This window comes from Poecilia formosa, unplaced genomic scaffold (assembly GCF_000485575.1).
Source record: "Poecilia formosa unplaced genomic scaffold, Poecilia_formosa-5.1.2 Scaffold163, whole genome shotgun sequence".
NCBI lineage: Eukaryota > Metazoa > Chordata > Actinopteri > Cyprinodontiformes > Poeciliidae > Poecilia > Poecilia formosa.
Window position 1 is genome coordinate 620,113 of NW_006800102.1, and position 15,017 is coordinate 635,129.

Genomic DNA, 15,017 nt, shown 5'->3' on the forward strand with positions numbered 1-15,017 from the left:
GCCTCACAATCTCACTTTATTCAGAAAACAATTTTTTTTCCAACCATGTGAAATCATTACATTCATGTCAGCATCTAAATAATAAGTTAAATATAAATGATCTATTAATAAACCAGGTCTAATCTGCACTCTTTAAAACCAGAGACCAAATTAAAGGCGGTCTGTCGGAATCACATTTGAGTTCAGGCTCAAGAGCATCAACATGCCAGAAGGTTAGCGCTGCTAAGACAGCTCACTTTAAGCTTTAAGATGTGTTCACACACTTCAGCAGAGTGTGTGAACACATGCCCACTCCCTCACAAAATAAAACAAAAAGGAAAAAGTGGAGTTTTTGCATATAGAGAAGCCTTAGTGACATCCATCCTAATGACAGGAAATGGGGTGAAACAAACAATTTCATTTATAAATTAAGAGTTTTGTTCTTCAGATATACGTTTTGAAACCATGTTTCTGTAGTTCACAGCTTGTAAAAATCTTAATGATTAGGCTTCAATTTAATCTTTCCAAGTATGAACTAAACTGTATTACAAACAATATTAAAAATAATATATACATCTAATTAGACATCTACTCTGGGAGGATATTCAGGATTGTAACTTTGTGCAAACCAAAAAAAAGACAAAACTCCCATGTTTGGGCTGCACATTTGAACTTTGCAAAAAAGAAGAAAAAAATCATTAACTGCAAATGACTGTCATTGTCATGTCTAATTTTGAGATCATAAAGAGTATATCAGTTATGATTGCAAACTGTAATTTGAATACTTTCTTATTGAAACGATTTTTAAATTCAGAATCCATTATTTTTCTCTTCCACAAAGATGGAAAATAATCGCTGTTAAATAAACGCATCAGATTTGTTATTTACAAAGCAGGATGACTGAACGTCCTCCAAGAGTAATATTTGTCACCCTGGAACATACAGTCCAGGTTTGTCTTCACATTTTAAACATTTTATGATTTAGAATATCTTCTCATTCTTCTCGGTTTAATTTTTTCTTTTATTTCATCCTCCTCTCCAGGGAATGTTCACTCTGACTTTTGTAAACTTTGCAAACACTGAGAAACACCATCAGTAAGCAGCCTTTGTAAACAAATACACCTACAGCCCCGTTAAAAAAAGAAAGTACACCCTCTTTACATTCTAGCAGACTAGAATTTCGTGTTTTAGGGAATAACTTTTCCACACTGGACTCATCTTTTTGAACTGTGTGTGTCTAAGTAATTCACACTAACATTTAAAACTGGAGGAGGGTGTACTTTCTTTTCAGCATGACAGTAAGTTAAAACCAGCATGTGATAATGCGTGAGGCTCACATTGTTCTTCAGATTGATGCAGGATGTGCATGCAGTTAAAGCCGTACTGTATGCTTTGAAGGTCGTTTCAACAGTTAAAACTATTTCAGTTTATAGCAGAAAAAAAATAAAGTTCACCACAACATTTCTATAATAGCTATACCCACTTAGTAACCAATTAATTTAGTTTTTATCTCTATATTGTTGCTGATTTAGATGCCGTTAATCCTTTTCTATGTTTTATTCTTTCCTTCTTTAAGTCAAATTATACAACAACTACAAACCTGAACTTTTCCTCACTTTATTAAATCCAGTCTTCAGTAAAGAGCAGAAGAGCTGCTGGCTATAAAAACCATGAAACTCTGATTCGGTGCCCTGAGTCTACAGCTCGTTGCTCTGCTCATCCGCAAACTCGGCCATGATGTCGTGAATCCAGACGTCGTGTTCCTCGTGCGAGGTGTCCACCAGGAAGACGCTCAGCTTCCTGTCCCACGGGTTGTCGGCGTCCTGCATGGCCTCCAGCTGGGCCACCAGAGGTTTCTTCTCCACGTGGTTCCTGAAAACGATGGAGGCTTCCTCTGACCACAGCCGCTGCTTCACTCCTGCAAGAGAAGCGAGAAACGGTCAGTAAACCGGAGTTCAGATTGTGGTAAAATCTAATACTAGAGCATGGAATAATAAAAAAAAATAAATAAAAATCCATCCTAAGGTGCAGGGAAAGATCATTATTACTCAACCAACAGATTTTGGACCTGCTGTGTTGCAGTTTCAGACACCGCTTAATATTTAAAGAACAAAATCCGAAACTTAATTTCTCATCAAAAAAAAGAAATGCAGTGTCTCGCACCAATTTAACCCACAACATAAATTTATTTTACAAGGGTTACATGAGAAGAAAGGCTTTATTGCTGAGCAAACCTTAAAAACGAATAGTGAAACTATAAAGGCTGAACCTGGACTCACCAGCCAGCTGGGCGTGGATGCCCTGGAACGGCAGCTGTCTGAACTTCTTGCTCAGAGTCCGGAGCTGACTGCAGCTGACCAGCTCATGTTTACCATAGTCCAGCTCATAAACAGAAACCAGCCCGTTGGTCAGAACTCCCTTCACCAGCACACGGTGCCAACTGCAAAGTAATATTAACAGAGAACTAGTTTTAATCAAGCTCTCAATGGAAAACCAGCTGCTTGTATCTGTTGGTTAATGAAATAAGGTTAACGCTCACTTGTTCTCAATTTTAGCTGCATAAATCTGATTCTTCTCCACTTTAAATGGTTTCTCCTCGGTTTTACTGTAGGAAAGTATCATTTCTCCCATCAGCACCACCAGTTTGTACATGTCTCTCCAGGGCTGCAGCACAAAGTGTCCTGGATGACACGCCACAGACACGTACACATCCATATTGTGTCCTGCAAGTACACAAAATGACAGCACTGTACGGTGGAACATTTTAATTAAAAAAGCCTGGAAAAAAATTAGGTTTTCTTTACAAGATTTATGCTTTGCATTGTTTATTCTGACCGATTTGGGGTAGCTCCAGCAGTGGCGGCAGCTGGAGGAGTGCTGGAGGTGATGATGGTGCTCCAGGAGGGCTGGTGGACGCTGCGTGTCCTCCTCCTTTAGGTCCTGACTGCGTCCTCCTGGGATGAGGCTTTGCTGGGACAGAAGCCGACGTCGGACTGCCACCGGTGGAGTCACTGCTGCTGCTCGAGGTCTTGGAGGAAAACGGGTTTGTGGAAACCTTGGTCGGGCTGTGAAAAGAGATGAGCAGAAAGAAAAAAAAAATCCCATTTTACTGTGACCATAAACGGATATTAATCAGAAGAGAGCTGCATGAAGCTGAGTGGGAAAGCTGCAGATGAGACCTGTGGCTGATCAGAAAGACATCCGGTTGCTGCTTGAACAGGTCGGACTGAGCCATCTGGTGGTTGAGGCTGCGGGCCGGGTCGTGGAAGTTCTTGTCGGTGAACAGGTGGACACAGACGCAGTGCTTGGTTTCGTCCATTTTGGCAACCTGGGGAGTGTGGAGGTTTGTGAATAAAATTTAGCAAAAGTTGCAACACGAATTGATCAACGGCGTCCCCCTGCAACTTTCAAACACCCTCCAGATTGACCTTGCTTTGTCGTACAGCTATGAAATTTGGTATACTTCTGCAACTCCCCAAGACTTACAGAGTTGGGCATTTTGGATTGAAGTTCCAATTTTGACCTGCATTTGATCAAAACTCATCCTATAGACCAATCAATTGACTTCTAATTTCATCAGTTTGCTCAGTAGGCATGGGGGATCTAAAGTTATCAAAAATGGTGAGTTTTCACGCATACTGAAGAGAAAAACCAGACCTCAAAGTTTGACATCTTGCCATGAAACACAAAAAAAGAGAAGAAAAGGGACAAAACCAAAAATTCAACTTGTAAAACTTTATTCAAATGAGAGTTTATAAAACATCCTAGTAAACTAATGCTTTACAATTTATTCATAAAAAGTTAAATTAAGGGAAGCTAAGTGCGCTAAGCCATTTGAATGTTAGCGAAAACGCTAGAGCGCTACAAAAAAATGTTAGCTATACTATTAGCACATTAGCAGAAGTGTGTCTACCAACTAATCTTTCTGGGAAAGTAAAGCCATTATAATTTTAATTAAATTAAATTGTTACAACGCATTTCTAAGCGTTAATTACACTGGAAGAGTAAAAGACTATCTAACAAGGCCGTCTTCTATAAAGCTCATCTGTAAGTGAACGGTAAAAACTAGCCTTCATGCTGCAGTCCGGGGTGTTTAGCACTTTCTCTCGAAGCCACTGGACAGCATCTGAAGACCAGGACCCCACACTGACCGCCAGGTCTGCTAGGCAGCACTTCACAGCCTGAGCACGAGTCGTTTAGAACATGACTTTGTATGGAAACCACATTCTCAAAGACAGTGACTGACTTCTTTTCAGTGTTGGACCTGAGGTGGGATGGACACGAGGTCACGGAGGAAGAGCGGCGGGATCTCTCTGAGCTCAAACACCTCTACGGAAGCCTGGACGCCCACGTCTACGAACAGGATGTCCAGCACTCGGCTGCCGTGCAGGTTGGTGATCTGGGTTGGAAAACATTGGGGACAAAAGCCTGCATGACGACAGCTATGCCTTCACTAACTCTAAATCTGAGAATAATTAGGAGTTGTATCCATTTGTTTGACACTTTACATTTTGATCCGTTTCTGTCTCACCTCAACACGAGACCATTTGCCTTTATAGCGAGCCAGACATTGTTTCCCACAGAAAGGTCTGGATACCAGAAACTCTGACGTCACCTGGAGAAACGCAGACATCGTTTGTCTTTTTGTTTGTTCCCTGTCTGGTTTTGTGCAGCTTTTTGATAACTGATCTTGAATGACAAGATTTGTTTTCCTACGCAATCATACATCAGGTTTGGGTTAATTTGTGAAGCATCTAATGCTTAATTAATCATCTTAGCATTTTCACCTCCATGCAGTGACTATTTACTTTAGCAGAGGTTAACAGATCTTATTATTGAACACAGGATTATTCTCTGAGGACAGTAGTTTCATGTGAGCTCGTCTAAATGTTTGCATCTTAAATCGACTAAAAATGTACGTCTGCGGACTTCCTCCTGACGTAAAGCGGTAATGCTTTAAAGGACGGCAGCTAGAAAAGCAACTGCTTCCTGTGCTGCGAACAGATTAAGTTCCTTGGGAATGTCTTTACTCCAGATTATCGTCCTAATCTCAATCTGTACTCAACACTGCATGAGAGAAACAACACGGCACCACTAAACTTCTAGATTAATTTAGTTTAGTTGCTGATATGCATAGCAACTTTAAGGATGCTGTATAATAATACTAGTACAAATACTTTTATGGCACATATAGTTATAAAAAATACAAACCCAAACATGTATTAATTTAACGTACACAGTCATAAAAATTAGTTTTGTAATTATTGAGTAAGGGACAGAGTTAAACGAGATCTCTTCTTCTTCCTGCTCCTGTCACTCATGTAAAGCAATGCGTGTACGCCTTTGTGAATTAACAATGAAATTTGTTCCACTGAGTGAATAAACTGATATATTAATTTAAAAACTCATTGATACACAATGACATTTTAAATACAAAATCTGGAGACCTTAAAGAATCAATTTAATTTATAAATTACACATTATACTGACAGAAACTTAAAGTACTGCACAAAATTAATGTAAAAGAAACAGCAACCCCCCCGCCCCCCAAAAAAAGAAAATCAGCATATTTTGTCTGATAAAAGCGTTTCCACCGTTTCCGTTCTTTTAAAAGATGCCACCATGAGGAACATGCTGCAGTCTAGCTACCTGTGTGTGGAAGTAATTCTCTATTTTCTCCAATATCTCATTCAGCTTAGCGAGTCCTCTGGAGGGGAGCTGGCAGTAAATGGTCCCATCGGAGCAAACACTGCTGACGGTCACATTCATATAGGCGCTGTTCACCTGGGGGGATAAACAGATGTTGAGCTGCTATGAACCCATAGGCCTGAGAACACACACACACACCCCGGCCTCCTGTGTACCTGTAACGGACTCGCTAGCGTCTTGTCCTGCAGGGATTTCATGCAGGCGGCGTTGATGTTCACGTCGTCGTCCTGAGACGTGTCGTACAGGACCACCAGGGGGACGGGACCTCGCTCTAAGATTTCGGCCAGGAGGATCCGTCCACTCGCCATCGCCTCAAACGTCTTCAGAACCGCTGGCTCCTGGCAGAACGGCTCCAGGCCTGAGCAGGAACGGCGAAAACAGGTTTCAATTCCAACTCCTTTCTCTCTGGCATCACAGAGCTTTTCTATTTGTTAATTTTTACACTACAATCACAAACTTCAATGCGTTTCATGAAATGCTGAGGAGGTAATTCAGCTCTGATACTGATTCATGCGTGTTGAAACCGGGATGTAAAAGTTGAGGACGCGGGTTGGATTTAACAGGATTCTAACCATGGGCTTACCACACTTTACTGATTAGCTGTGAAAATAAAAGTCATTACATTTTGCAAGGAAATGATGGATAATTTTCCTTTCACTTCACATCTATGCCCTTCTTGTTACTACCTGCAAAAGGGGAGTTTCTCCTCTCCTCTGTCGCTACATGCATGCTCAGTATGAGGGAATGCTGGAAAGTCATTGACGATGCAACTGATATTCTGCACATCAATGACTCCACAATTTGCTGGGTTTTCTTCGGTAGAAATTTCTTTAATTTAAAAAGTAACCTGAAATTAATGTATTATTTGACAATTGAAATGTATGTCACTGATTTGAAATTTTGAAATTTTTTGTAAAGACAACATTTGTTGTGCATCGTTACAACATAAATGAACCAAACTGAATTGAATGCAGTAGTATTTGTGGTTATCAATGCGCCTTAATGTGAAACATTTCAATGGCACCTGCAGTAACTCACCTGCTAGCTTACACTTGGTTGCTTGGAAAGGCAGCTTGAAAAACTTCTCATGCAGCTCCAACACTTTGCTTTTACTGATCACCTCTGAGAAGCCGTGATCCACATAATAGACCTGCAGATGCAACAACAAACGAGTTACCCTGCAAAAACATGAAATCTCACCAAGAGTTTTTGATCTAGTTTCTAGTGCAAATACACTAGTGTTAGTGACATGGGGAAATATCTTGTTATAAGTTTTACATCAAGGTACTTGTAAGTGTACAAAGATGTTTGCACTAGAAATTAGACAAAAATACTTAAGATCTTATTCAGTGTTTCTCATCTTTGGTTGCTGCCTGGTTTTGTGCCTTTACCTTGACTTTGTCAGACATGACTTCACATATTTGTGCCCTCAGGATCTCCTCCTCCTCCTCAGCCCGGGCTGCGACGAATTGGCCTGAGGAAGTAGAAGACAGAGGGGCTTGCTGGCTTTTGTCTGAGCCATAAAACTCCCTCATCTCGTCCTCCATGGAGTCCTGCGCCACTGAGTAACCCTCGCCGATGTACCTGCCAGCGGAGGAGCGGTGGACAGTGAGATGTCCGTGCTCCATCAGCTAATAAAAGGATAATTGGCTTCCATCCCACCTCAGTATAACAGAGTTGGTGTTTGTGGCCTCCATCACCAGAACGGAGGGATATTCCTCCTTGGGGATCTGCAGAGTCGGCACCTCGTGGTTGCTGAGGCTCCTCCCCATCTCAGTCCTAACGCTCAGCTCCTCTTCGCTGGCGGACGAACTCCTCCTGTTGCAGTTCTCGTCCTCCCCTCCGACGCTGCTCCGCCTGTACAGGATGGCCCGCTGGGGGTTGTCAGACATCGGATAGTTGATGGTGCAAATGTCGGAGAGGAGCTCAAGGTTCTCCAGCACATATCCGGGCAGTTTAATCTTGTAAAACAATAACAGAACGATATTAGCAACATTTGCACATGTAGGTAAATTGATGGTGTTTTCAAACCTGATAGTCCTATAGACTTGTTTGATTGGGGACCAAAATTGCAACATTTGTTACATTTTCAGCTGCTGCGGTTTGCTCTGACACCGAACTCTGTGGCATCACATTTTAGCAGTTGGAGGATTTCTCTTTTGTCTTTTGCAAAAAAACAGAAGTTATTTCTCCCCGCTAGCGCTAAACTCGCACTTTTATTTTTATTGTATTTACCAAGTCTGCTTGGCCTTCACATACACATTCGAACCACACCAGAGTTCACTTCAGCTGAAGCAAAAACTAGGTTTTTAGGTGGACCAGAGTTTGCTTTATTGGTCTGCATCAGAGTTTGATTCTGTATTCACACTTCCCCAAACAAACCGCACTAGAGTTGGATCAAAGCGGACTAAACAGGGCTGGTGTGAATGCACCCAAAATGTGCATCAAAGTGTGTGTCACTAACTTTGTATGTGTCCTGGAAGAGCTTGGGCAGAGCGTGGGCCCACAGACCACTGGAGTACTTCATCAGCAGCTCCTCCAGTCTCTGCTTCAGATCAGGGCTGAGGGCTGCAGGGGAGGAAGGAGGGCTGGGAGACCAAGAGGAAGACCGGGGAGACTGGGGGGACGGGGAAGACCGGGGAGACTGAGGTAACTGGGGGGACGGGGAAGACTGGGGGGACTGGGGAGACCGGGAGCCAGATCGAGCCAGAGGGTTGATGTGGGGCCTCTTCTGGACCCGGGAGACTTCAGCAGGCGAGCTGGTGGAGTTGTTACCGGTCTGGGAAGGAGAGGGTGAGTTGGACAGTTCCGTTGCAGGGTAGAGGAGCAGCTCCGAGGAGTTACTGCCACAGGTTTTCTCCACCTAAAAACAAAAACAACAACCCGTTCTGTTGCAGACTTGAACGTAAACAAAAGCTGACTTTACATCTATAAGGCTTGAATTAAAGTATTCCAATGAAAGAGTCCACAATACGTTTTGTATTCACAGTAAAACATAATCTGCCTTCAAATGTGCCTCTTACTGCAGTAAATCTAAAGGGTTAAATTAAAAACAAAAATAAAAGCTCTTTAATGTTCAGAAATTTACAAATTTCTGTTTTTTTTTCCAAAAACATTTGTTTTCAAGACTGCTCAGTAAATTTATGAATCATAATTTACCTCTAGGTGGCTGCCTTCCTGAATCAAATAAAACTATCAATATATCTCTTTTTAGGCCATTTAACATTTTGCTTAAACGGTCTAAAATGATTAATTCCTCTTCAGCTTGTTGTATTGGGACCATCAAGAGCAGGTACTTTATATTCTCACCCCAAAGAAGGGGTATCGAGTGTAACTGGTGTCTACATTTACATTCGCAAGGCAGCACAAGGCTGCAGGACCAGTTTCAAAGAGGAAAGGAAGGTTGGAGTGGATCTGCTTACACCAAGTGAATCTGTTGCTCAGTGCTACTAAAAACTTTTAACGCAAGTAACAAAAAGCCAAGCATCTAAATACCTTGGTGCAGCCCTGTCCTGTTTCTGAACCTTCTGACTTTTACAGTTTTCAGCTCTCTAGTTTACTACATTTCAATGAGCTTTTAATTAGATATTCATGAAAAAGCGAATTATTTAAAACTTTCAAAGCAGTTCAGATTGAGTGCATACAATGCATATGTGGGTCCAGGCCTCCAGGTCTTTGATGGCCTCTGAGGGCAGGTCCTGTTTGTACAGCTCTCTGTAGATCTGAGGCAGTTTGGACACCCAGAAGCCATTGCTGTACTTGGCCAGAATCTCTCTGATGCGACTCTGGACCTGCTGAGGGTTGTAGGGGTTTCCTCTGCCCGGCCCAAAGCTCTCGTTTAGATTCACCGGTGCTGGAGGAAAAAACAGCAGAGCAGAGGAGGAATTATTTCACAAACATCAGGAAACTTTATGGTTTTCAACCAAGGAAAGGAAAGAGGTTTGAATCAGAAAAAATTTGATACAAGAATAACACCCGTTATTTAAAAAAAAAAAAATATATATATATATATATATGAACCCAGTTTATCAGATTTTATCTCTTTGGAGGAATTCTGCCATTAGAATACCTCACTAGAGATGTACTTTGACTAGATCTTTTAGGTATTTTTACAAAGCGAGAAATGCAAAACAACCGACTCAACAACCCCCCCTGGAGTAGTGATTCCATACTGATGGTGAGGAGTTGCAGTTTGGAAAAAAGTATCAACTTACGGCCGGTCTGTTGTGGATTTCTGGAAAGGTGAGCTTGCATCTCCTTCTGAAACCGCGTCGGGAGGATCATCCTCTTGTCTGGTCTGTACAGAGAGAACCAAACAGGGAAGCAAATACATTTTTATTTGTTTTTCAAAGTAAAACAAGAAAAAAAAAAGTTGAACTTTACATCACTAAAGTGCTAACATCTGCAGAATACCTCCCTCTCTCCTATGTCTACGTAAAAACTTATTTTTCCTTTGTCTCTAAATTAAACTGTAACTCAGCCTTTTGGACTATGGTTTTTCAAATTTACAACATTTATTCATGCACACAAATGAAGATGACGTTGACCTGCCACCAGAAAGATCTACATGGATACACACAGATGTGCTGATTCACTCCGTGTCGGTTTAGAAGAGTTAATCTACCAGAGAATAGAGGAGGGATTAAAGAGGTTTATGTCCCCCCGAGCTGGGCTCGTGTCCCCTGCCAGTACACTGGGACTCCCATCCTGGTCCCCCTTTGTACTGCAAAAGCTCAACAACAAAATGGACTTGGATGGATGTTAGCGGATGAACCAGTCACAGAGTTAAGGTTAATCATTCTGTCAATGTAATGTCAGCAGAGTATATCTAACAATTTAATCTTTTTGAGTGTAAATCATCAATTTCACTTCCTTAACACTTGCTTCGCTTAAGCTTGTATAAATTATAAACCGAGTTCTACAGATTTAGTAATTGTATGCTTGTTTCACCCGTTTAGTTGAATGATGCTGCTGTTGAAACTTAAAGAGTTAAATCAACATATTTAGAGTCTGATAAGCAACTGAAATGAATCAAGCTCAGCAGCTCTCACCCACCTTTCTGCTGGGAGGTTCCCTCTCTTATAGGCTTTGTGCTGACTGGACAGCCTGTAAGGATGTACCCCAGACCGGGCCTCTGACAGGACATCCCTCAAGTCTCTCGTCTGTCTGAAGTCTCCATGTCCAGCTCCACGGCCGGCGCCGGCTCCTCTTCCTCGGCCTCGGTGGTTTGGTTGCCTCAGAGAGGTTTGGGGTTTAGCTGATAAGAAAAATGCCACAAATTAAGTGAGTGACTCGGCTAAATCTGATGGGGAAGCGGGATTTTACATTGTCTGGAAAAATGTTCTGGTAGATTTGATGAAAAACCTCAAATCAGCTGCTGCTAGTTCGCTGTACCTCTGAAGGATCTCAGACAAGTCATGTATTGCAAGTAGCATTTATAGCAATGTGTAAAATAAAATGGCAAAAACCTGTAGCTGTTAATCAGATGAGTGTGTGAAAAAAATAATTGGGGTTTAATCGACATTGTGTCATTCAAGGATATTCAGGGTTGGATTATTGTTTTATTTTATATTCTAATCATGTTTTTATTCTGTTATTAGAACATCTATAACACATGCCCAGGTCATAAAAGGTAGCTTCTTTCTTTTTGACATTTAATGTGTTTAATGCACTGGTGGGCACACTTCTGCTAAATCACTAACAACAGAGCTACTTTTTTTTTGCATTTGCTAACTTTGAAAACATTTTTAGAGCATTTGGCTAGTTTCATTTCTGAAGATAAATTCTAAAGCTCTAATCTACTTAACTGTTTTGTAAAGGTTCAGTTGAATTATTAGCAATCAGCTGTTCAAGCTCTTATTTTGAAGTGGTCCTTCGCTCCACTTTCTCCTCCCTCCCCAGTAACTTTATTTACAGTGTTGGTATAGTGAGAGATGCATCATCTTTCAAAGTTTTCAAATGATTTGAGTTATTTTGAGCTGGTCTATTTGTATTTTTGTTGTTGTTGTTTATTTAACTCTTTTTTCCATATTTATACATTTCAAATTCTTTTTTCAAAAATGTTCACTTGTTTTCAGTATGGTTGCAGTGAAACTTTTCATACGTGTTCAAACAAAAACTGCACAGACTTCAGGGAAATGTGGCAACATTAATTATCGCTAATTAACGCAACATGGTTAGTTTGTGATGTCACCAACTCAAACACACATGCAGCAGAATTTACAGTTTGCTCCTGCATTGCATTCAGTCAAATTTGTATTTGTCTCTATACACTACAGAGAAAATCCACAAATTTAACTGAACTGTGTTTTTATTTTCCTTGCACATTTGTTGGTGATGTGCAAGGAATCACATCACCAACAAATGTGCAAGTTGTGCAAAGGAAATGCATAACTTGATGGCATAATTGATTTAACTTGCACTAACCAGGCCTCTCATCTTTCCAATATTACATCATTTCTGTTGCATGACATCAGAAATGTGCTGCTACTCATTCTTGCTGCTGTGCCCACTCATTCTTCAATCCCTCTTTATTCTGGAACTTTCCACTGCTTTAACATCAGCTCTGCTTTTACTCCCACTGACTCTGCTTTTATCGCACCGGCAGCAACGAGAACCGACCACCGGCTTTAAGAGCCTTAGTCAGCAGACAGTTTCTGCCCCAGCCCGAGTCAACACACACACACACAAATGCATAAAGCAGAACCATTCCCATGCAGATAGAAGTAAGGACAACCTCTCACACGCACTAAGAGTGAACGCCACATCACCTTGCCGACGTGGACTCACAGCTCCCGGTCGATCTCTGCCTGAATATCAATAACCCCGGCAGTGAGAGGAGGATGAGAGGGAGTGTGGAGGAGAGCTTGATGTGTGCGTCAGCTTCTCTTCGTTTGCAGCTTAAACTGCATCTCTCCACTCCATCTCCCTCCTTTCCTGTCACCAGTCCACCTCCTCAGCGCTTCAGCGTTTCTCTCCGTCTCCGTTCACCTCAGACCGCCTCGCTGCTACATCCTCTTCTTTCTCTCCGTTTCTCCCTCCCCACTGCGCCGCCACCACCCATCCCCTCCTCTGACTCTAAGAATATTCTGCAGCATCACCGTCTAGCAGCATTATAAGAATGAAAAGTTGTCTCCTGGTTCCTTCATTAAATATAATATGCACACGTATTACAGTTTTTCTGAGTCATTTAGGCAGATGAGGAAAAGGTAAAGGCTGTGTAATGTATGTATAACCGATTGTCTTTGTGCAACTGACGAACAAATGCCTAAAATACCTTGAGGGTCGACACAGTAACAGTACAAAGAGGCCAGTCGTTCATCTTCAACCTGTCAGGGTGCAGCACACAGAGCCTGTGCCTCTGCTGCAATATCCCAGCCCTGGTTCAGCCACTAGGCTTTAAGTCTGTCATTTCACATACATTGATTTGCAAATGCATCCATAACCTTTCAACTGTTCCACATTTTATTTAGCAACCATGATCATTTCAGTGTATTCACTGTGGTTTTATGTACCAGACCAAAGAACTAACGGTTTTCACTTTTTTATTGCTTAATTAAACAATGAAAAGTGTTTGTATTCATCCCGCTTTGCCTTGATAACCCAAAATAAATTCCAGTGCAGTCAAATGCAGAGAGTGTTTGATTTATTCTCAGCATAAATTCAGCTGTACTGTGAATTGATTAGGCAGTAGAGATGATAATGCATATTTTGGTATGACCTCTTATCTACCCAAGTATTTTCTACAAGTCATCACCCCCACATATGTGATTTTGCATAAACAAGTTTGTTTGGTAAACTCTCACCATTGAGGACTAGAGGAACCGCCGGTTTAACTCTCATCTGGGTGTTGACCAGGTGGTGTCGGCCGGTTCTCTTGGAGCTGCGTTGTCGGGCTACCACCTTGGCTGTATGTGCTGCCTCCTTGGCTCCAGCGGAGAAATAAACCATCTGGAAGGAGAGATGAAAACATTATCAGGGCACTCTCAACTGTTTCAAAGAGATTTGACTTCTAGCCAATCTTTAGGGAATTTACTGAATTATTTTGAGAGCATTTACACCAACTGATTTTGACATGCTCAAAATGTTACGTTAATTTTAGTTTACATATTTTATCTGTCACACATTCCTTTCTGAGTACCACATTGTGGCGACACTCGCCTCTCCAGAACCTCCCCTCTCCATGCGAACAGAGGACGTGCTGGCTAACAGAGCCTCCACTTGGACGTGTCCCATCTCTCGGTGCGGGATCTGGTCTCCGGTCAGCTCCTTGTAATCCGACTGCAGACGGGACAATGACACACCACCTCTGTTGGCCTGGACGATGGCGTGCAGCGTCCGTTTCACCAACTCCACTTCAGTCATCTGGGATGGGGAAAAGTAAAAAAACAACAACAACAAAACAAAAAACAATAGAGCAATGGAAGTAAAATTCAACTTAAAACTGAAAAAAATGTTTATGACTTCATAAAAAAAAAATCTTAGGGTTCAAAGGGAATAAGCCTTAACTGCAGATTTAGTCAAATCTGGATGGGGTAATGTACTCTAATTATCAATCTAACTGAAAACTGCCACAAAAAGCCAATTAAAATCGTAATTCATGTTTATTCCTCTTCTTTAACGTTATATCAGCGAGTGGCAAACAACAAATTGGTGTTGGCTATATAATAACTGCAGCTCAACAGTCAAAAGTAGCTCTTTGGCTAATATATTAACATGATGAATATTGCTCTGTTCTGTTTTGAATTTCGATTCTTTGGTTTTGTGTCCCCATGAAAAAACATCGCCTCCCTGGTAACTCTGGTCTACAACCATATTTTGGGGCAGACTTGGACAATGAGTCATGTAGTACATTGTTCAGTTAAAATTAAATAATATTTGCTTATAATTGGTAAATAGTACAAAAAGTGAAAATAGGAAGACATTTACCCTCAACACTGATAAATATATATTTAAAAAATGCATTTATATAAAAGAGCCATCAATGAATGAATCGGTTTTTTTTAGATGTATTATCAAATTTTTGCTTGTATCATTTTTTTGTCGTATATAAAAATAATGCAGGAATGTTGAAAAGGTGCAATATCTAGTTCAGACAAAGCTATTTATTTACTAGTGCCATTTTTTTCTTAATTAGCTTTTTCAAAATAGTGCAAGTATCCATCCACTTATAGTAAACACTTGCTTGCGAGACTTATTTCAGAAATGAAAACAAGCCTACCATTTAAATCTCCGAAAAATATTGTGGAGATACTTTTTACTTTTCTCCAATTCTAGTTTAGACAGAACCCTCTGGACGGGGGGAGAACATGGAGACACACCCTGATCGG

At 41.2% G+C, this 15,017-nt stretch overlaps 1 protein-coding gene across 3 annotated transcripts in view; it reads right to left on the reverse strand.

Annotated features, from left to right (window-relative positions):
- Positions 1 to 15,017, reverse strand: part of tdrd7b (tudor domain containing 7 b) — a 17,921-nt gene continuing 2,904 nt past the window's right edge. For all 3 annotated transcript variants that reach the window (XM_016677744.1, XM_016677745.1, XM_016677746.1), the window contains 19 exons: positions 13,849 to 14,052; positions 13,494 to 13,638; positions 10,744 to 10,945; positions 9,903 to 9,985; positions 9,333 to 9,541; positions 8,153 to 8,551; positions 7,351 to 7,649; positions 7,080 to 7,272; positions 6,727 to 6,838; positions 5,844 to 6,046; positions 5,629 to 5,763; positions 4,511 to 4,594; positions 4,244 to 4,378; positions 4,050 to 4,160; positions 3,159 to 3,307; positions 2,815 to 3,044; positions 2,519 to 2,702; positions 2,259 to 2,419; positions 1 to 1,897 (listed from right to left, as the gene is read on the reverse strand). In XM_016677744.1, the coding sequence (XP_016533230.1) occupies positions 1,677 to 1,897; positions 2,259 to 2,419; positions 2,519 to 2,702; positions 2,815 to 3,044; positions 3,159 to 3,307; positions 4,050 to 4,160; positions 4,244 to 4,378; positions 4,511 to 4,594; positions 5,629 to 5,763; positions 5,844 to 6,046; positions 6,727 to 6,838; positions 7,080 to 7,272; positions 7,351 to 7,649; positions 8,153 to 8,551; positions 9,333 to 9,541; positions 9,903 to 9,985; positions 10,744 to 10,945; positions 13,494 to 13,638; positions 13,849 to 14,052 (3,459 nt within the window). In that variant the 3' untranslated portion in view covers positions 1 to 1,676. The remainder of the gene's footprint in view (positions 1,898 to 2,258; positions 2,420 to 2,518; positions 2,703 to 2,814; positions 3,045 to 3,158; positions 3,308 to 4,049; positions 4,161 to 4,243; positions 4,379 to 4,510; positions 4,595 to 5,628; positions 5,764 to 5,843; positions 6,047 to 6,726; positions 6,839 to 7,079; positions 7,273 to 7,350; positions 7,650 to 8,152; positions 8,552 to 9,332; positions 9,542 to 9,902; positions 9,986 to 10,743; positions 10,946 to 13,493; positions 13,639 to 13,848; positions 14,053 to 15,017) is intronic.